Consider the following 20,874-nt stretch of genomic DNA (forward strand, 5'->3'; position numbering starts at 1 on the left):
AAACAGGCTTTAGTAGCTCTTCACGCAGAAATAAGCAACCGAGTACCTAGTTGGTCGTCGCAAAAGTTGTTGTCGCTCCTGAAAACGAACTTCATTTCGGACACTGACCCCCCCCCCCCCCGAAATGAATGCAGCTTATACTGTGCTGGACGACACAAATCGCATGTATGTGCATGTACATGTACAGTGTTGGTCGACTTGGAATTTTCGTTCCCGCCCCTCCCACCTAAACGAACACTGTTCTTTTCAGGGATTACGAAAAAGGATGTGCGACGACCCCTAAAGAGCTACCCCAGATTATCAAGAACTTCAACCCTGAACAAAGAGCAATACAGCTGCAACCCATCGGCGGGCTTGAACCAGAGAACCCAAAGACTGTACTGATGAGCTTAGGGGATTTTGATTATGATATGAAGAGACCAGAGCCCAAATTCAAGATAGAAGATAGAGTGCAAATAGCCAAACAGAGAGACGGGTATACCCGCTCAGCTCCTGAGCACCATGAAGACAAGAGAAGGGCTGCAGTATCCTCCAAACTTCCTTTGGCACAGGGCTAATTCCGGACAGCTTCCGCAGGACGAGTTTGATCCTCTCCTATGGAGTGAGGGGATGAGTTTCGTCATCCGGGCCTGTTAGTAGGGATGGTAATGATGGTAAATTTTGGGGGTAGGGAGGGGAGGAGGTTGGGGGGGGGGGGGGGGGGCTGGTCGATGACCAGGTCCAGCAGAGCTGGGAGCCATGCCTGGCCAGTCCAGAGCTGAGCCACCAGGCCAATGGAGGGAACCACTTTTCCTGCACAACTCTGAGACAAGACACTTGCCGGTCAGGCAGGCGGGTGGAAACGCATAGCCATGCTGGTGTGACCAATTGCAACTGACGGCAGTGGAGTGCAGAGTATGCTGGTCCGGACGCCAGCTGACTCGGCAGTGAGCTGAGCATTCATCCGAGAAGCAGACCGATCCAGCTTGCGTTCACAGTATGGGATGATCTCACCACTCCTCACTCTGCATCCCATATTAGTCTAACTCTGGCTTCATCGGCAGTCCTTTCGATGTACGCAACCAAAATCAACTTGAAAACATCCCAGCAGGGAGCCCTAGGCTACACATATTTAGTTCTGTTTGCGTTCTTCCTGTAAGCAGTTGTTCAAGTCACTTGAGAACTGAATCAGAAATGACTGAGTTCCCCAATACGTGTGGTCCGCGCCCGTCTGCATGCATTTGTCAAGTAATGTGCAAATTGTGGGTAAAGGCGTGCTGTTGTACATTTTAAATGCACTTGTCATCTTCCTCAGTCATTGTAAAAATTGCGGATGCTCAAAACGGTGGGGCTGTACCATTTGTAAGTATCCGCTGTGTCTCGGGCATCTTCATTTCCTCCTTCGTGCTCGGGGTTGTTGGCCAACATGTGTGAGTTGCAGTTTGCGACTGGTGTATCCTCACCGTCACAAACATTGCAATCTTCACTCGACACATCAATAGCGGGTATTGCTGGCTGTGGGTTGGTGGTGCTCTCCTTTTGGGTGTGCCGCCGCTTAGCATTTGGAGCATCATCTTGCTTGCACCGTCATAACATTCGAATGGCAGTATGTTCTATGTGTGCTTCAAGTCTTGAAAACTCAACCAGGAATGACTGAGTTCCCCAGTACGTGTGGTCCGAGCCCGTCTGCATGCACTTGTCAAGTAATATGCAACTTGCACTTGCAGTGGTTGACTCTTGTTGTTGGTGAACGACTAGAACTTCGTCCTCGGCAAGGCCTGCATCCAAAATTCTGCAAGATTCAATGGTGCTGAGTCGATATCATCCATTATCAACACAGACTTCTTTCAACAGCTGAAAAGCTGTTATCGCCAACCCCGAATCCACTTCAAGGAGCGCTCTCTGTCCAAATAAAATTCTTCTTTGCACCCTAGAACATCTTCGGCCACAGCAAGAGGGCCACCACTTATTGGCATCCACATACTCTGCGTTGAACTTGGGTTTGATGCCATCATCCAGCTTCTCTGCAGATATTAACTTAAAGGCTAGGTAGATTGAAATAATGTCCATTTGAATAAGTTCGTAATCAGTGCGTTCTACAAACTTCTTTAATCCTTTCCAACCGGGACTGCCGCTGGTTGATATGAGGTGGGTAAAGGCTTACTGTTGTGCATTTTTAATGCACTTGTCATCTTCCGGAGTCATTGTAAAATTGTGGATGCTCAAAACGGTTTGGTTGTACCATTTGTGATCATCCGCTGTGTCTCTGACATCTTCATTTCCTCCTTCGTGCTCGGGGTTGTTGGCCAACATGTGTGAGTTGCAGTTTGCGACTGGTGTATCCTCACCGTCACAAACATTGCAATCTTCACTCGACACATCAATAGCAGGTACTACTAGCTGTGGGTTGGTTGTGCTCTCCTTTTGGGTGCGCCACCACTTAGCATTCGGAGCATAATCTTGCTTGCTCGCACCGTCATAGCATTCAAATGGCAGTATTTTATGCTGTGTTCCTTCAGCCTGGCCCTCCTTGTTGTAAGTTTAGCCAGCTGCTATACCGTGAAACCTGTCTATGGCGACCACTAACCCTCCGTCCTCATTTGCAGTCCCCGTGCCCAGGGGGTCTCCTTGGCCAGGGTAATACTAATGCATTGTACAGGTACTGCGATGCCCACTTGATAGGGACGATCAATTCCAGTGTGGGGAGTCTACCGCAGCTCAAGAAAGGAGTGGCACACTCTTGGTTATTTACTCTTGGGTCGCGTTTGAATTGTCCTTTATATCAACTGAAGAAATTAGTTGAAATATCCCAATAGAATGGTTGCTTTTTAGCCTCGCCGTTTTGTATGGAATCGTCCTAGGAATGAGATTTTGTAAGCGTACCTTCACGTGCAGCTGGGCTTCCCTTGCCGTATGTGCATGCTTTGTCATTGCTTCTACGGGAAATGCATCCAAAAGGTAGTGTTCGCGGGGAATATTCCAAGCTCTTCTAAACTAATCCACCCCTGACCTTGGATGAGGCTGCGGAATTTCGAGGAGACTTTCGTTTTCGCAAGAGGCCAATAAGCCACCTCTTCAGAAAAATCGAAACTCCTGGAAAAGTCTAGAGTGACAATTCGAATGTACAATTTAGGGTAGTTGAAGAAGTCTGAAGAAAACCAAGCAAATGGCTGGGAAAGATGTGTCCTTCGATAGCTCAGTTGGTAGAGCGGAAGACTGTAGTTGCTTTCGTTAGCAGTAATCTTTAGGTCGCTGGTTCGAATCCGGCTCGAAGGATTTTTTCTGCAAATTTTGATTTTTTTTAGGTCATGTAATTGGGGGCTTCTGCTCTTGTGGCAATTAGTAGATTTTCATATGCTGGTATGTATTGTTGCTTGCTTTTACTCTTCTCTCCTTTTCCACAGCTGGTGTACGAAATCGGTGATCCACGTAACTACTATTTGCCAGATGTGACGTGCGACTTCTCCAATGTGCAGCTTACGGAGCTGGCAGGTAGCTGCATAAAGTAGTGTGTGCACGCGTGTGTGTGTTTACATGTCTTTTTCTGTTTGTGTGTTGAGCTGTGCGTGTTGGGGAGGGTGATGTGTACTAGTACCGTAGACTACTGCCTTGATTTACAACATGGACAATTGTATGGCCGAATGCAACTGAAAAGGTCAGAATTATGTAGAAAAACTAGGGGTGAAACTGTTATACCGAATATTTGACTACTCTCGGTTCATTTGAAAAATGATCGTACTCGGAATGGATCTGAGAGTACTCGTTCGTGCATTGTATATGCATGTACCACAGAAATCAGCGGTTTCAGAGCAGCAAGAAGTAAATTTTGATATGCAGACTGCGGTGAACATCAGTACAGGAGCAGAGGGAACCCAAATGCCCCACCAATCAATATGCTCTATAGAAAATGACTGCTAATCTGTTCAATCAGGGCTTGTATCATGTGAGTTGCAGGCTTTTTGCTTGTGATTCGTAGGAGATGAAGAATACTCAATCAGAATAGAATACTAAATGAAGAAATAATTTCAGAATGAATTGCAGTGTAACAGCAGCACCGTTAGCTGTGGTATTACCTCCTGATCTTTTGAATACTGTCCAGAGCCCAACTCGGTCTTGGTGGAAGGCGCACAGGGAAAAGCACCGACGGATTCACTCAAAGTACGTATTTTCACGTGCGTGTGTTTGTGCGTGCATGATCACTACCTACACCCGGCCGGCAGGTTTGCATTGCTAAACTTTTTGTGATGACCCAGCAGACTGATGCCAATCCTTTGAGCCACCTAACCAATGTTTATGCACACATTGTCTTCCAAAGAGTGCTTGCTTGCAGCGCAACAAGTCTTTGCGAAGGCGTGGCCTATCCCTTTTAAATTAACACAGCTCTTCCTGAACCTTCAGCCTGCTTGTTGACGACATTGAAGTGTTACGACTTTGTTACAGTGTCTTCCACTGTATAATTTGTCTGTCATACAGATCTACAGTCCATTTCGAAACTATAGACGCGTAGGGTTTTTGAAATATTTCAAATTTGGCTGGAACTTTTTGAGAATAGTTTTCGGAATATTGCTCAGGTCCGCTCCACAATTACTCTCATATACTGTATAACACCTTTATTTCGGTGTAATTTAAATTTCGGTAACTTCGGTACTGATCCTGGATCACCTAATTTAACATTACACCTAAATTTTCCGAAATACAGTCGTCCCTCTCTAATCCGGCACCTTTTGCTACGGCATTTTCTGCTGGATTAACGAGGGTGCTGGATTAAGAAATCCTGCCCTTTGACCCGGCCCTACCCAATTACATGCATGTATCATACGTCAAAACGCAGGGTTTTTCCGTGTCGACCCCAGTATTAGGTGCACGGCTTTATATTCTCAACTTTTCTCCAGGAATATACACAGTGATAAAGTAAAACAGAGAACATGTTCACATGTATACGTACTCTTGCACACACAAGCACAGTCGATTTACGACTAGTAGTAGTAGTAGTAGTAGTAGTAGTAGTAGTAGTAGTAGTAGTAGTAGTAGTAGTAGTAGTAGTAGTAGTAGTAGAATTTATTATTTTACTAGGGAACTCCCAACAGGCGTTGCCTTTTTACTGGGAACCCTAGGACTGCCGGATTATGAAATCAAACTACGTGCAGTTTGAGCGATTCGTTTCAAAAAGTCACTGCCGGAGGCGGAATTCAAGTGCCGGATTAAGATGTAGGAATTGAACGAAAAAAATTGGTTTCGTCAGAAAGTGCGCCGGTTGGCAAGGGTTCCGGATAAACAAGTGCCGGATTAGAGAGGGACGACTGTACCAAAATATGTAAAAATCATGAAAATCACTGTCAAATTAAAAAAATCAACTTGTATACTGGTATACCGGTAGTACATTGTACATACATAACATCAAGAGTACATAAACCCTGGGTCATGTACTCTTGATAACATGTACCGGTATACATTTGTGGAGCCTTTTGGCCTTGGCGGAGATATTAGTGCAAGAGCGTTTTTTTTTTTTTTTTTTTGGTCCATGCATACCGAATTTATCCTTACACCGAAAGGTCAGGGGTTGGCTTTTACCGAAATTTTACAACACCGAAAATAAGGTGATATACAGTAGTTTCTAAACGATTGGATAACAGACGCCCAATTTGGAAAAAATTATGCACAAAGTGATCACAGATTTTATGTGATATAGATGCTGGCATAACGGTTTTTGCCTAGGTACACGTCTATAGTTTTGAAATGGACTGTAAGGTAAGCGATTGCATTCTGTATAGGTGCATGTTTCACGTTGTGGCTGTATTCGGCAATTCACAACATCCCATTTTGAATTTCTGACTGTTTCTGACTTCTTTTTTCTGTGCAGGTAAGTGCAACATACATGGATGGGTATCGAGCAACGGTTGTAAGCCCTGTGATAGGGCCACGCGCCGCCGAGAAAGTCCATATGATCTCTACACATCAACTTGAACGGTTCGTCTCTGCTCTGTCTCTGCTGGGCTTGAACTTGAACTTTGAAGTACATGTACTGTGTTTTGCCGGTTTGAATACGACCTTTCAGGAGCTAAAAATAGGTAGTCGACGCACCGCTGAGGTTTAGTAAACTAGGAAATCGAGGCCCAAGCAGCGAGGGGGGGGGGGGGGGGTCGACTTGTTACCCGTAAAATACGGTACATGTGCAACGCTTGCTTGAATGTACTTGAAGTACAAAAATTATTATTTGTCTTTCTTGGACATATCCAGATGGGCGAGGGAGATCCCCAGTAGCCTAATCGGTGGGGCACTGTCCTGGAAAGCCAGGGGTGCTGGGTTCGAATCCCGCTCGTGGATCCTTCTTTTTGAACACATGGGAAGTGGTTGCCAATGGAGCTGGTTGACCACCGTGCTTATAATTATAACCCCTGTGCAGAAGCCATGTTCCATCCCTGTGGCCAGTGACAGTAATACTGCCCACTGCTGATACACTGTGTTAGTTCTGTCATGTAGTTGTGTGATGGCCGGTTCTGTTTGATGTCTCACAGGGCACGGAAAGTCTTCAAGAAGCTGAAAATGGACGACTTCAGCCACGTTCACGTTCAGGTTGGTAAGCTGAAGCAAAGACTGGGTACTTCTTTAAAAGGTGGCTCATACCCAAATCAGAAAATAAAAACGGCCTGATCGATTTTGTTCAGATTTGCACACCTCTTTATCAGACTATTGCCAGTCCCAAAAATGGAAAGGATTGAAACACTCCATGAGTGGAAATATCATGGCTTTCCGTCTCTCATGGTTCGAGCATCATTATGGACAATTTTTCTTCTTTTTCCATGGTGTTTTTGACTGAAATACCCAATTTCCGAAGGAAAATAAGGCTTTACAGCAGGAATTTGCCCAAATACCCCCTATAGTCTTTTTGTATTTCCTGCTGAGCAAGGGTGTGACTTGACATAGAAGCTGCAAAACAGGAACATCTTCGGACCAATTTTGTTGTTTCATCATGCTCACAATGACTTTTACGCGAAATTCACTGTCTGCGAAAGGCCATGGAAGATTGCAGTGGGTGAGAAGGCTGGAATTTGCTGTGTAAATAAAACTAAAGATTTTTTTCTGACAAGGAGTCTTATCTGCAGGAACTAGAGTGTGATATTGGCCTATGCAAAACTATCTACCAAAGTATCCACTAGACAAAATTTCCGCAAAATCCGAATGTTCTCTTCTTTTTGTGATGCTTTCGTCCAGGCACTTGGTGAACATGAGTCGTACGGGCCCCATGCTGTGAGTACCAGCATACCATGTATGAAACTTCACTCCCATACTCGGATACTCCGGTATCAGACGATACGAACAACAATAAGAAAAGTTTACCAGCATACGTGTAGCAATGGCTTGTAGCTTGTACATGTATTGGACTCGAGACGGACTGGATTCATCTCCCAGTTACAGTGTATAGCACACCTCAAGGGACATAATCATCAGTACTTTTGCTACTGTCTTTATATCTGGGGTGACATGACTGGAAAAGAATATGCATGGTCTATAGAAAAAAAGTTCTCTATATCCAGTGAAAAAGTACTTTATATCGAGTGAAAAGTGCTTTTTATCCAATGAAAACTATGTTTATTCAGGGCACTTTATACTGCAGGTTTCACCGTCCAGTGTGCTGTTCTTGTGTGATAGTCTATGGCCATCTGAGCACCTATTCTTGGAGACTTGTATGCGTGGGCAGGCGGGCCGACATGTAACGTCCACGTTGATGTTGTTTCTGTAATTGATGTCTTAGAAAAGTAAGAGCCGTGAGGTCGTGCAATGGCTGGCCGTACGTCATAAGCAGAAGGAGGCCATCGACATATTGGGCAGGGAGCTAGCAGCAGCCGGAACTGGAATGGGTGAGTTAGTACTTGTGTAGCGGTACATGTACTTGAAGTGTGGTGGCGTTCCTACGGATGCGGAAAACTCGGCCTTTAGCCGAGTCTCACGCGAACCGTGATATGTTTTTTAGTGGTACTTGCAAGTGGGTTCTAAGAGCCTTGGGCTTAGAGGGTAGGAACGTCAGCTGCATCTGCGGCTTGATCCTTGAAAGGTCCTACGGTTGTGAAAAAAACACAAGCTTGACGGGGGTCTTACGTGAACTGTGAATTGTTTTAGAGCTCATCAGCATGTCTCAGGTGTGTGAACCAGCAGTGGCTGCATTGTGGCCTACTTACTGTTTCAGCCTGTGATGTTTATCTACCTGCGGCGTGTACGCTTGCTATTTGTCGAACCCTGAGCATGGATATCAAGCTATGAGCAGGTCTGCGTGAGTGAAATTCACGCTATGAATGAGATAGTGCTGGATGCCAGACACCCTAGTACCACAAGCACTTTTCTGTTCACTCAGACCTAGTAGCAATATTTTGGCTCTCCATTGTCCCAAAGAAGTCGGATGTTTTTCAAACTTCGTTGTGGGACGTGTGGCACCCTACCGGTATCCCGAAAAGAAAAATTCTGGCAAGATATTCGCTGTTGTAGAGAAACCAGAAAGAAATTGGTTATTCCCCATCTCGTACTCCCATACAAAGTCTATCTCTTTGACATCACAGATGATCTGGCCTATTGTGGGCAAGTTGATGATGTCATCATAATGGTCACCAAATTTAGTGATAACTTTAAGCTGTCGTAACTCGGAAATGGCTGCTCCGATCAACCTGGGACCTTCACCACTGGGGTCAGAGCATTATTTGGTACAAGTTGTGAAGTTTTCACTTTAGGGTGAACTAGAGAAATCCCCCTGTAGCTAGCTGTTTAGCTGTAGCTAGGTGTTTGCAGATTGAGCATGCGTTCCTCTTGCAGATATTTCTTTTCATTGTAGTTCTGTCATGTCGTTCATTCCCTTCTTCTTCTTCTTCTGCCTACTCATACTGCTTGTAGCCCCTGGGTGCACAGCACTTGTCGGTGGAAGGCCCAAAGCGTAAGTTTCTGCAATGCAATGCTTGTTCAATATTTCTTTCTTTGGCACCTATATTGTAGGTAGTAACAAGATGCGTGAGAATAATATCAAACCACCAATACCACATTGGCTCATTGTTTGCAGCAGCAGGTCCGCCCAGCATTTAGCTTGCTGGGCATTTACTGCTTGCCATTTAGTCACACTTCCTGCATCTGTCCTTCCATGCCTTCACATCCTCAACAAAAATTTAAAACATTGATTACTGCTTTTATAATAGTTAGGGCGACGTATACAGGGAAATGGCCAAAGAAAAACAGACTGTCACCGCTGGGACTAAAGCTGCATGCACTTCATAGGGACCTTCTGACATTGTGACTACGGTATTCGCTTGCGTAGTCTGTTCAACTCATCATTACCTTTACCAAAAATGAGTCATCATCTAATTCATCTTTCAGGGCTATGGAATCAGGATTGTATGCACCAGATTACCAGGTTGCCAAGCATACTGTGTCTTACTCACTTGTACCAATGCTTCTAGTGTGTTACAGTATAATGGCTTTACGGTTTCATTCTATTTTCCCATGCAGGACTCCAGTCTTCCGCTTGTTCTCCTTTCTCTATCCCAAGTCACGCATTGAAGTAAGTCCACTGCCACCACCGCTGTTCTTGATCAGCATGCTGCATGAGTGGTTGACATTTAGGCCCCGGCGGATAATGCTCGGGAATTAGGCCCATTCTGCTTTTCATTCTGCTCGCAAAACACCCACATTCTGCTCAATTCTGCTCCATGTCAGTGATGACTTAGAGTATTACTTGAACTTCATTATAGATCAATGTAATACAATAGACAAGTTCCTCTTTTCTTGTACAAGTGGTGCGGCAAGAATTTTAAAGCAGAGGAATGCCTTTGGTGTTTTACAGATCTAGAGGTCAGCAAAGTAGGAAATAGACCTGCGAGGTACTAGGTGTGTGACTCCATACACTTGCTGTAGCACAGGTGGTCATTATGCAAAATCATGAGACAGAAAAGATTACAGTCACCTTAGAATGAAATTGGAAAAGATCAGGGCATTGTATGTGTGTTGGGTGGAAGCCAGGGAATGCCCAGGGTTTCATGCATTACACATTCAAAGAAATACATATTGACAAAAGTTACAGGTTGTTGTGTACTGCACATGGAACAAGTCAGTGATTGTAACATGGTTCATACTTTGGGTCTGGATAACGCGGAGTATGGAATATAACAGTTCATACCTGACAGGTTCATATGTTGGGACTGGATAACGCTGAGTATGGAATATAATAGTTCATACCTGGCAGGTGAAACAAGTTCATGCATTGGGACTGGATTATGCCGGGCATGGAAAACTTCACATCAGTTCCCTTGCCGGATAATGGGATTTACCCCATGGCCAGGCGACCCCGATTGTATTGCAGCATAAGTGACGCCTCCAGATGATCTCCCAGTAAACTCGTCTGCTGTGAGTTGAAAGAAGCTTGTACAAGCGAGAACACTCTCTCTGCTGGGGCAGAGGATGGAAGCAATGCAAAGACAATCTTTGCTGCCAGCTGCCATGCTGGAAGGTGGGTTTGCTGTGCCCACCATTTCAAACGCGGGGCATCTTCACTGATCACTGCGTCCACAGCCGCAACAGCGTATGCAGGAAGCTCTTCTGTCAGCTGCGCCATGATTTCATCGGAGTCGAGAGCAGGAACAACACGTAGGGCTGCTACATCGTCCACTTGCAGGTCGAGCCGTCTCGCTATCTGTGGGCAGAGAATGCGCACGGCTTTGAAGAGCTGCACTTCCTTGAACATTGGCGTGTCTTGTTTGTTGAACGTGGTTCTGAAATACTGGACAGCAGGTGCAACACAGGCCTTAGCAAGGGTTAGCAATGCTTGCTTCTCCACTGCGTTCTGCCCAGCAAGCTCTGCAGCGACTGCAGCTGTTTCCTGGTAGTTCTGTAAGGCCATAGCGGTGCAAATCTCTTGCAGGTGACCATAAGCCTGGACGATGAGCTCACCATCACCCTCCAAGAGGTAGGTCTTCTTGACAAGGAGCTTCCCAACGTCAACAGTGATGGCCAACTGCAGACGGAGCACTTTGAGTTGCTCGGGATCATCAAGGATTCTGCGGGCATTGGCAGAAGTGGTTGGGCTGCTTTCCAGGGCGTCCAGGAATGGAATGACGTGCTCAAAGCATCGATGCAGTTGATGAAGCACCTCCCACCAGCTCCACCACCGTGTGCACGAGTATGTCTTGATGCTCTCTTTGGTTAGCGTCTTCCATTGAATTCTGGATGCAGGGCTGTGTGAAAACAGGGACACCCACAGGCGTAGGAAGGAGTCCAGGAGATCTGTGTCAAAATGCCGGCCAATGTTGTCCAGAGAATGAGCCACACAGACGAGATCGGATATGTTCGGGTACACGAAGTCGGTGAGATACCCAACTGCTGCCCTGTTGACCGAAGCGCCACCCCGGATGGTGGAAATCACGCTTGCCGGTGGGTATTGGAGCTCTGTCGAGAGGGTAGCGATGACTTCCCTGGCAAGTTGCTTGCCTGTCATGCTCTTCGCCAGGACATGCACGCGGACGAGGCGCTGGCAGATCTGGAAGTTCTCGTTTACGTAGCGTAGAAGGATTACCAACATTTCGCCTTGGTACGTGCTCCCATCAAATATAATGCTTATGTAAGGCTTCTCCTTCAGCTCATCCTTTAGCGTGGCCTGCTCGTTCTCCAGTATGAATGGTACATATGAGGCGAGATGAGTGGAGTAGGTCAAGCGGTCCGAATCTTCCTCCAGCAGTGGGCGGAGGATGTCTACTTTGGCAAGAGGGATGCCAGCCTTCATCATTGCCGTTGTCGTTTCAATCCTCCGCATTCTTTGCTGAGCTGGCACGGCAGCAGTCAACCCAGTCCCTGCAAGGTCGTGGCGCTTTACGTATGCCTCCCAACTCTGGGCAAGTCGCTGCTGAATACCCTGTTGCCGTTGCCTTTCTTTTCCTGCCTCGTGTTTATCACTTCCGACATGATCCTTCACAATGCTCTTCTTCAGGGCAAGTGTACTCTTGCAGGCTTCGCAGTATAATTTACCGGATGAGACGACGAGCATCTCGTCTGGGAATTCCTCCACTCGCTGGTGTGGGCTAACATTCACTTTTGTGCTGCCGCCTAGCGACACCCGGGTTCTCTTTGCCCCTGAGGCAACCACATCCTTTTTTGCGGACGTCCGTTTCATAGACCTTACACGGGAGATTTCAGCTTCCTCCGCTATGTCCAGGCCTTGCCACTCTTCGCCAGACTGGCCTTCCGTGTCCACTGGTGTATCATCTTCGTCGTCAAGAATATCAACAATTATAAGATCTTCTTCAGCGGAATCGAAGTCGGCTGATCTGTCACGTACATCACCGAATTCCGCCATTGCCGCACACAGAGCATATCAGGGTCGCAGGTCAAGACACTAAATTACCAGCCCGCAATTCAACATCCAGGCAATGGTAATGAACTAAAGTACAACAAAAAGTAAAACATTAATATCCCTTGACAGTAGAACATCGATTATCCCGCGATCCGGCCTTTCCATTTCTGAAGGCACCAGCCCAAATTTGGGCTAAAATGGCATGTAACGATTCACAAGGTGTTGCAAAACTCCTCTATAGAGCTTATGCATACCCGTCACGTGGTCATGAACAATGACCAAAAATGTCCAAGTACAGTGAGTCTGAGCTGAGGCGAATCTTCGAACGTCCAGGGAGCCATACACGAGACCGTCCTGATTACCAAGGACTCCCAAATAGGCACCAAAACTGCAAAAGGTCCGTTACGGATACCGAAGGTGAGTGGCATGACGTCACGTCGACGTGCATAAGCTCTGCGTACTGAGAACTACAGTGCTCCGTTCTGCTCGTCTAGTGCTCGGTTCTGCTCGTCTACCGCTCTGCTCGTTTAGTGCTCGGTTCTCAGCTCGTCTACATTTGTAGTGCTCGGTTCTGCTCGTCTCGTGCTCCATTCTGCTCGTCTGGTGCTCCGTCTGCTCGTCTGGTGCTCCGTTCTGCCCGCCAATTGCCTCATTCTGCCGCATTCTGCTCCGATTTTGAAACCCCTGATTCTGCTCGAAATTCTGCCGGCATTATCCGCCGGGGCCTATTGACATTGCAACAAATTCTTTGTAGCGTTACCCGCCGCTGTTCTTGATCAGCATGCTGCGTGAGCGGTTGACATTTCAACACACTCTTTGCAGCGTTTAGGAGAAGAGCATGCTGTAGTGGGGGTGATGCTTGCTGGGCCAGGCCATGCATGGTATAGATTGGCCACAATTTGAAGTCACCAAACCTAACGGAAATCATTCTTGTGTTGTTGTAGGTATCATGTACTGTGCTGGACAAGGATAGCCAGACATTCCAAGGCACGACCACCGAGTCGGTCCCATCAACAGCGCAGGTCGCTGAACAGGAGCCAGCAGCAGCGACTGCCACTCCTGTGCAGCAGTACAGTGCTCCACGCTGCTCTCTGCTGTCAGTGACTGAAATGAGCGAGACGCGACTGGAGCAGATTGCGTGCATGCGCAGCGGTGACAAGGCAGACTCTTCTAACATTGGTGAGTATTGCTGAGGAAAACAATCTACTAAACATACGTATCCATGTCCCTCAGTACGCTCTGTGGTGTGGTATTCTGCACTATATTTCATCATGTGAACAGGCAATGCTGCCTTCTCGCCAGCCATCGGCTGGCTCCCACGAAATGATGAAATTAGGCTGTTGGTTGACTTGTACTGCAAGTAAGCGGGTTACTATGACATGTCAGTTACATGTAGCTGTTAGGCCACACTTAGTTTTTTCTATGTTTCTCGTCGCCGCGCGCGTAGGTTTTCACAATTTTCGGAAGAAAAAAAAAAATTCGCACTCCTGCATGTGTACGGCATACATGTACAATGCAGCAACGCAAAGTGTCAAAAATCGCACTTTTTAGTACGCGGGTACGACGCGGTGTCTGCATGCAGCAGAGCTGTTGACTGGCGTGTCACCCTACTGCAGAGTGCAGGGCTGGCCGGTCCAGTGCCGGCCTTGTCATGCTTTCTTCAATCGCTTCCGCGACACCTCAACTCGCTCATGCAAGGACTTTAGCCTCGTTTAGGTCCGATTCACATGATTCACCAGGAAGGTATCACTATCAGAAAGGTGAGAATCCCAGTTCACAACTACAGTGAGTTGTGGCCAAAGAAACCCGGCCTACGACTCACCGGAGTCAAAAGCAGCTCCGCGTTTCTCTTTCAACAACACCACGTACGGCCCAAGCACCCATCCGAGGGCCGCATTGGCCCACGCATGAGACTTGGCGCTGCTTTCAGCTCACGGATCGGATTTCTTTGGCAACAATACGACTTCGCCTTTGCATGAATCTCGTTTCGATCCCGTGAAGACAGCGAAGCTGGAGAGTGAAGTCGATATCTTCGTTTTGGACAGCGACAGGCTTTTATTTTCCGTCAGTCTGGCTACTGGTATTTTGAAGTTGAAGCACTGAGGTGTAGCGCTGGTGTTTAGTTTTCGTGCGTAGGCCGAATGGCCGAAGTCATCAGCTTCTCCGTCATTGTTGACGGTCGCCGTTGCCTTGATTGGTATGGTGAGAGCGTCGACGATGACAAGTCCTTCCGAAGCGTACTCGAACAACTACTGGCCGACGAGGATGCACAGTTCAAGGAAGACGTCAGCGCAGTGATGGATGGAGATAGCAGCATTTCTGTGAAGGTACAGAAGGAACCATCCTTGCAGTCCGTGTGCATCACCGTGCAACCAGGCTTGGTTGCAGTACCGACGTGTCGGCGGTTCGGGTTCTTCGTCACGTTCATTGTCACAACGAAGTCCGAATCACAACAGCAAAGAACTGCTCCCCGTACGAATGCGTTCTCTGCGATGATGGCGGCGGCAACGAAGCTTTCACTGCCTGAGCCTCGCGGGTCCCAGGAGTACCGTGAGTCGGAGAAGTTCCGTGGCGACTGGCGTCTGCGGAACGACGTCGTGGAGATCCTACGCGAGCAGAAACTCGGGTGGACGCATGGCGAGGAAAAGACGAGTGGAAAAGCATTCGTTGATGCGATAGCTGATGTTCTCTTCGCCATCTCGCCATCAAAGCGCTTGGCGACTCTGAAGAGCAGAGGAATTGTCATCCCCGCTGTGTTCGAGTGCATGGTCAGCAAAGGCAACGAGTACAACGACCCAGGCCAACACAAGCACAATGTTGTGAAGCAGTTCACTCAGGACGAGGTCTGTCACCTGGCAGACCAGCTGTATGGTGTTCTGTCCTACCCTTGGGTGAACACTGCTCGCTGGAAGTGCTTGACTGGCCATATTGCTGGCTTGGCTGCTGGACTCCGGAGCTATGGCAAGTACCTTGCAGAGTGCGCTATGCGTGTCCAAAGTCGTCATGAAGCTACAACAGCAGCACATCATCCTGGCGACGGGACATCAGCTAACATCACCATGAAAAAGGGTGTTGTGCGCACGGATGGCAAGGTGATACAGAGATACCAGCAGTTGGAGAAGGACCTAGAAATGAAACTGGAGTTTCAACCAGTTCACCTCAATCCACTCATGCCCATCATCCGTCATGACCGGTATATGTACCTGCAGGAGTTTGCGCTCCCCTTTGATATTGAGATGCTGAGTTACAGCCAGGGTGGTAACCTGACCACTTTGTGGTGGTGCTGGAAAGTTGAGGAAGCTGACACTGATCGCACAGCAAAGGTTGTCGATGGTCTGAAACAAGACATTAGTGTCTACCACACGCGGGCAATGAGACGAGCGTTTGTCAGTCGCTATGGCATGCTGTCATCCACAAGTCCCACTGTGTTGACGGAGATGTACAGAGAGCTAACTGGTGATCAGTCTGCACTGTCCTGCACTGTCACTACTGCTGTCCACCAACGGCTGAAAGCGGCACTAGATGCGCAAGATCCAGACATGGTGTTTGACCTCAGAGAATTGAATTCTGGGAGGCCAGAAAAGTACCAGCCATTCTGGGATGCAGCGAGGGCATTCTTAGAAGCTCATTCTCTCCAGGCCGTTGACAGCCGACGGCACGGCACTGTCACCCATCTTGCTGCAGCTGTCTCAACACGTGATTTTGTTGAGCAAGTTGCCAAGACTGTACCGGAAGGAACACCCATACCATCCGTTGAATGGGTTCAGTTCCAGTTCTGGCCGAGCAACCCGTTCACCCAGTCGGCACGCTGGTACACTGGCAAACTCAACATCCGCCATACCCTGCAATCTCGGCAACTCCATCACGACCATCCGGATGCGCACTATGCTGCGGCTCAGTTCCGCTACTTGCGAGAGTTCGCAGTGCAGTATCGTGACTCTGCTACACTGGTGTCTATGGACGACAAACATCTTGTTAAGGTCGGCGAGCCCGGCTTCCCAGTCGCTGCAGTCGACCGGGGGCGCTCTGTGGTTGTCGGAACCACGGAATCATTCCAGGTGGCTGATCATGACTTCACCAAGCTGAAGATCACTCCATCTGTTGCCCTCGTGTGTGAAACTCCGAACTCTATCGAGGAGTCGTTCTACCGAGGAAAGGTCTATGTCTCAGTGAAGCACACCGCATTCCAGCCGTCATCACCCCTGCGGCATGCAGCCGAGTTGAAGAAAGTTCTGCGAAGGGCTAGTGTGAACACCGTCAAAAAGCCGATTCTTCTGCTCTACACGGATGGAGGGCCTGATCACCGCGTGACCTATGTATCTGTCCAGGTGTCGCTCATGTGCCTGTTCAAGTCTCTCGGCCTGGACTACCTTGTCGCAATGAGAACAGCACCGATGCAGTCCTACCGCAACATTGTTGAGCGTGTCATGTCTATCCTGAACCTTGGCATGCAGGCAATTGGCATGATGCGATCCACCATGGCAGATGATATGGAGAAGCTGCTGAAGAATGTCAACTCTATGGCTGAGCTGAGAGCACAGGCAGAGCGCCATCCGGCCTTGAAGGATGCTGTGAGCAAAGCCATGGAAGCACCCATGGAGCTCATGAGCAGTACATTGTCGCGCCTTAAGCTGAAGGATGAGCCTGTGACTGTTCTGCCAGGAGCTGATGATGCCAGCATTGACGAGATGTGGGAGGAGATGAAGACCATTGATCCTGCCGTTAGCCGAGCTGACACCACACAACTCGCTATCAAGAGCAAACAGCAGCTCCAAGAGTTCTACAAGCACTGCTGCCATGTCCGCCATTATGCTTTCACGATCAAGAAGTGCGGCGAGGAGACCTGTGAGATCTGTGGTCCTCCAGTCCTTCCCAGCGACATTTTCAGCACTCTGGCCATGTTCCCAGACCCAGTGAAGAAGCCTGGCAGTGAAAGCTACCTACCATTCGCTGAGGTATGGGGCAAGGCCACAGATGACAGTCGGCCATCGGCACGATTAACCAAGGGAGGGACAAAGCCGGATCAACAGCGTGAAGGTGATGTCCAGCTCAAGGCTGAAACTGCCAGGCTGACTGTCGTCTGCAGTGAGTGTGCCAAGCCAAGATGTGTATTCAGCTCGTCCCGCCTGAAGGACACACAACAAGTGGCCATCCGGCAGGCACTGGATGACACCGACTATGTCTGTGGAGCCGCGCTTCTGGCGCCTGACCACGAGCTCCATCGCCTGGTCGTTGTCCGAACAAGCCTCGACTGCTCTTCTGACGTGGAACGAACGTATTTTGCGTCGAAGAAGAGTTTTGCAGCCGTCTGCTTCTCCTGTGGTGCCAGCGACCCTCCCGCCCCAACACCAGAGCAGCGGGAGAGGTACCAGAGTATCCACATGCCATGCCAGTCGTGCGGCAGCAGAGGTACAAAGCCCCGCACCCGTGGTGAGCAGAAAGTGGGAAACGCATCGTCCCGGAAGCGCAAACATGCTGAGACAGAGAACTAGTCACGTTAGCCAGACACGATTCTGTTAGGCAACATGGACTCAGTGTTCGCGATATACCTCGCATGTACATTCATTCCACACGTCAACTGATTCAACATGCGTGTCACATGTATTTTTGTGTTGTATTTGGAATATATCAAGTGATGTGGCAGCCGATCATCCCCGTTTAGTTTATCTGTCGTACTATTGGCTGCTTTGCCGGTATGTACATGTATGAGCACATTGTTGCTCTTTGCTTGCTATGTGTGAGCTGATAATCCACCATAGATATCATGGGAATAGCACTTTTTATTAGTGATGTCATGACGTATTGATCACACATGTACAATGTATACAGTTTTCAGTAGAAATTGTTCTTGTTTTTTTCTTGACTTTTGTTTTTTTTCCGCCCGCCCGCGTACCTTTTGTTGAAATTCACCGACGAGAAACATAGAAAAAACTAAGTGTGGCCTTACTGGCTACCGCATCCTGAGGGCTATCAGACTCTGATGAGTGATGCTTGGCCACGTGGCGCGCATTTTGGATGCCGGTACAGGCCGACCTTGAGCACGCGTTCGTGGACATCTGTGCGTAGCGTGTGTTTTTGAAATACGACATGTGTATTGATTGAGCACGTAACAACATCATCGTTTGGTACTGTGTTTCCTGTTTGGAACAGGTGTGCTAGCGCGATGTGACCGCTGCGTGGACATCATTAGGGAGCAGGTGACCGCTGAGAAAGTGCAGCACTACTTTGACCATCTTCTCGAGCCAGGCTCCAAAGTGGAGAGGTGTGTAAGCAGTGCAGCAATGTTGTCCACCCATTGTCTGTACACTTGCATGCGTGTGCAATTCCATACCTTAGTTGTTGCACAGAGTGATGAGTTTAGTAAGCTCTGTGGTGATGCATTTGACATTCGAAATTTTTATGCACAAAGTGATCACAGATTTTATGTCGTATAGATGCTAGCCTAACGGTTTTTAAAATCACGCGTCTATATTTTTGAAGAAAGTGGTGGACATCACGCAACCGCATTGTAAATAAGGGGGGGGGGGTTGTCAACTGACAACCGCTCTCTTCAGCTATTCACTCTTGGCGCATGCGCTGGATGAACAATTCTTTAATTAGTGATGTCGAAAAATTATTGACGTTTCGGGCCGGTCACCCATCATCAGAACAATTTACAAGGGGCGAACCTGGCCTTTTATAACGAAAGCAAGCGAGAGCGTATGTATGTCCGGGTACAAAACTACTTGTTTTTGAAACGCACTGTAATGTTCTCGTGATCCATGTATAGCACTGTCACTGGATTAGCGTCGGGTACTGAACATGCAATGCTGTTTTTCCCCAATGATTTCTCCTTGTTCTATCTAGGTATGAGCTGCCAGGCATTGGTGCTTTCAACTTTGTCTTGCCCCATTCCCTCGGTGGTGGTGGCATCACGTCTCTACGGCCAGATCCACAGGTAGGTCATGTGGTTTTGCTTTTGTTAAGGAGAAAAACGTTGGATGAAGAGCAGCAGAAAGCTGATTTCCAGCCACAAATAGGCAGACCAGTACCAAAATGGCATTGATCATATGCCTGTAATTGCTCCCTCTAGAAATTCGTATGTATAATCGTTTCGGCTCTAGTGCAAATAGAAGCAGGCATATTTCAACGGCCGCAATAGTAAAAGTTATCGTTTTCTTACGCTATTATGATCTTGGCTTTGCTGCAGGGCAAGGGCTATGGGCAGATGCTGGCGGATTTCCGTGTGACGTGCTCATCATCACCATGCTGCCATTGTAAGGTCACCGTGTAGTCTTGTGCTGCCAGTCAACCAGTCTAGTACTACCATACCGTCTCAGTGTCCTGGCGATGCCGGCGATCCTCCCACGTCATCACCTTCACAGTGCTGTGTTGTTGTTGTTGTGCCGAGGCCGTCTTGACATCGTACTCTGACTAGTACCCTTAGTTGTGCCATGCTAGTCCGCCATCTTACTCCCATACGCAGTGTGTGGTGACCGTACTTCAATTTGTGGTGTTGGCTACTTGATGGCGTGCACATGTGCATGTACCGTTCGTTGTCCGTCGGCCTGTGCCGATTTTATCCTGCAGTGTGGTCAGTGCCAGTGGCACTACCACGCTCCTTTCTCACGTGATCCTGGCATAGACTGAACTCCAACCAGGTCGAAAACCTTGGTGTAGCATTGAGCAGATTCTGGAGCGCGTAGAGATGTGCCCAAGTATGTCCTGCATTTTATGACTGTCCCGTCCCAGTTGCCAACCCTGTTCGTGCGATACGGTAAGCTGTTTCATCCTGTACTCAATACGTCCCTTAATGCACACTGTGCCAGAGTCACATGTTGCATTCGGACAATCTCAGTTCCTGTGCAGCAGTTCTAGCATTGTGCAAGGAAGACTGTACGGGGTGGTGCGTGTGTGTGCCAGGCACACTGCTGTGTCCATTCCCTGCTAGTATGCCGCTAGCTGGCGTATTCTGTTTTGCTCAGTTTCGCATGCAATCAGATGGTGAAGACGACCCTTTACTTCTAGCTGCTGGTTTTCCTGTGTCTTCCATTTCTCAGGTTTTTGGTCCAGAGTGGGCTGCTTTTACATAAATATTCTGCAGTCCGCAGATTGAGTAAATATTCTGTAGTACATCTTTTTTTCATAGCTTTCCTTAAATTTGTAAAGTACAGACATCAGGCCTGTCCTACTCAATGTAGACTTTCTCAAATATTCTCATTTTTTTATCTAGCTTCCTTACACCTTTCGGTAAGGCTTCACATCTGTAATTATCAGGACCCAATCCAGCGGAAGTTCAAGATAATTTGTACTGCCCGCATTCTCTTGTATTCCTCCTATCCGCAACTACATCTGCAACTACATAGCTTCATGTCAACATGTTATACTGTCATCGTAAATATTGTAACAGAAATCCAGGGCGGATAATAATTTTCCAAACGAAGGTACTGTCGTGGACATGGAAATCCGGTCGCATGTCTAGCGGCCCCAGGGCGCTGGCCATGCAGGCATGGTGGATATGCGGAACATCCATTTCGCGCTGCAGCGCGCTGGTCGCATCGGTTCAACAATGACTTTGTGCACTGCACGCAGCGTTC

At 48.0% G+C, this 20,874-nt stretch overlaps 1 protein-coding gene and 1 non-coding gene across 5 annotated transcripts in view; both read left to right on the forward strand.

Moving 5' to 3' along the window:
* The window catches only part of LOC135817706 (uncharacterized), a 41,678-nt gene extending 21,017 nt beyond the window's left edge, over positions 1–20,661 (forward strand). For 3 of the 4 annotated variants that reach the window (XM_065330940.1, XM_065330939.1, XM_065330941.1), the window contains 12 exons: positions 3,384–3,471; positions 4,079–4,137; positions 5,840–5,946; positions 6,495–6,552; positions 7,192–7,227; positions 7,733–7,838; positions 8,860–8,899; positions 9,466–9,517; positions 13,243–13,477; positions 18,449–18,560; positions 19,145–19,235; positions 19,488–20,661. In XM_065330940.1, the coding sequence (XP_065187012.1) occupies positions 3,384–3,471; positions 4,079–4,137; positions 5,840–5,946; positions 6,495–6,552; positions 7,192–7,227; positions 7,733–7,838; positions 8,860–8,899; positions 9,466–9,517; positions 13,243–13,477; positions 18,449–18,560; positions 19,145–19,235; positions 19,488–19,571 (1,068 nt within the window). In that variant the 3' untranslated portion in view covers positions 19,572–20,661. Of the gene's footprint in view, positions 1–3,383; positions 3,472–4,078; positions 4,138–5,839; positions 5,947–6,494; positions 6,553–7,191; positions 7,228–7,732; positions 7,839–8,859; positions 8,900–9,465; positions 9,518–13,242; positions 13,478–18,448; positions 18,561–19,144; positions 19,236–19,487 lie in introns of those variants that run through there. The other variant, XR_010553576.1, reaches the window with a different exon arrangement.
* Trnay-gua (transfer RNA tyrosine (anticodon GUA)) lies at positions 3,165–3,255 on the forward strand. The gene is given in 2 exon segments: positions 3,165–3,201; positions 3,220–3,255. It is a non-coding gene; the product is annotated as a tRNA-Tyr (tRNA).
* Positions 20,662–20,874: the final 213 nt, after the last annotated feature.

The sequence above is a fragment of the Sycon ciliatum genome, chromosome 5 (genome assembly GCF_964019385.1).
Source record: "Sycon ciliatum chromosome 5, ocSycCili1.1, whole genome shotgun sequence".
NCBI classification, from domain to species: Eukaryota; Metazoa; Porifera; class Calcarea; order Leucosolenida; family Sycettidae; genus Sycon; species Sycon ciliatum.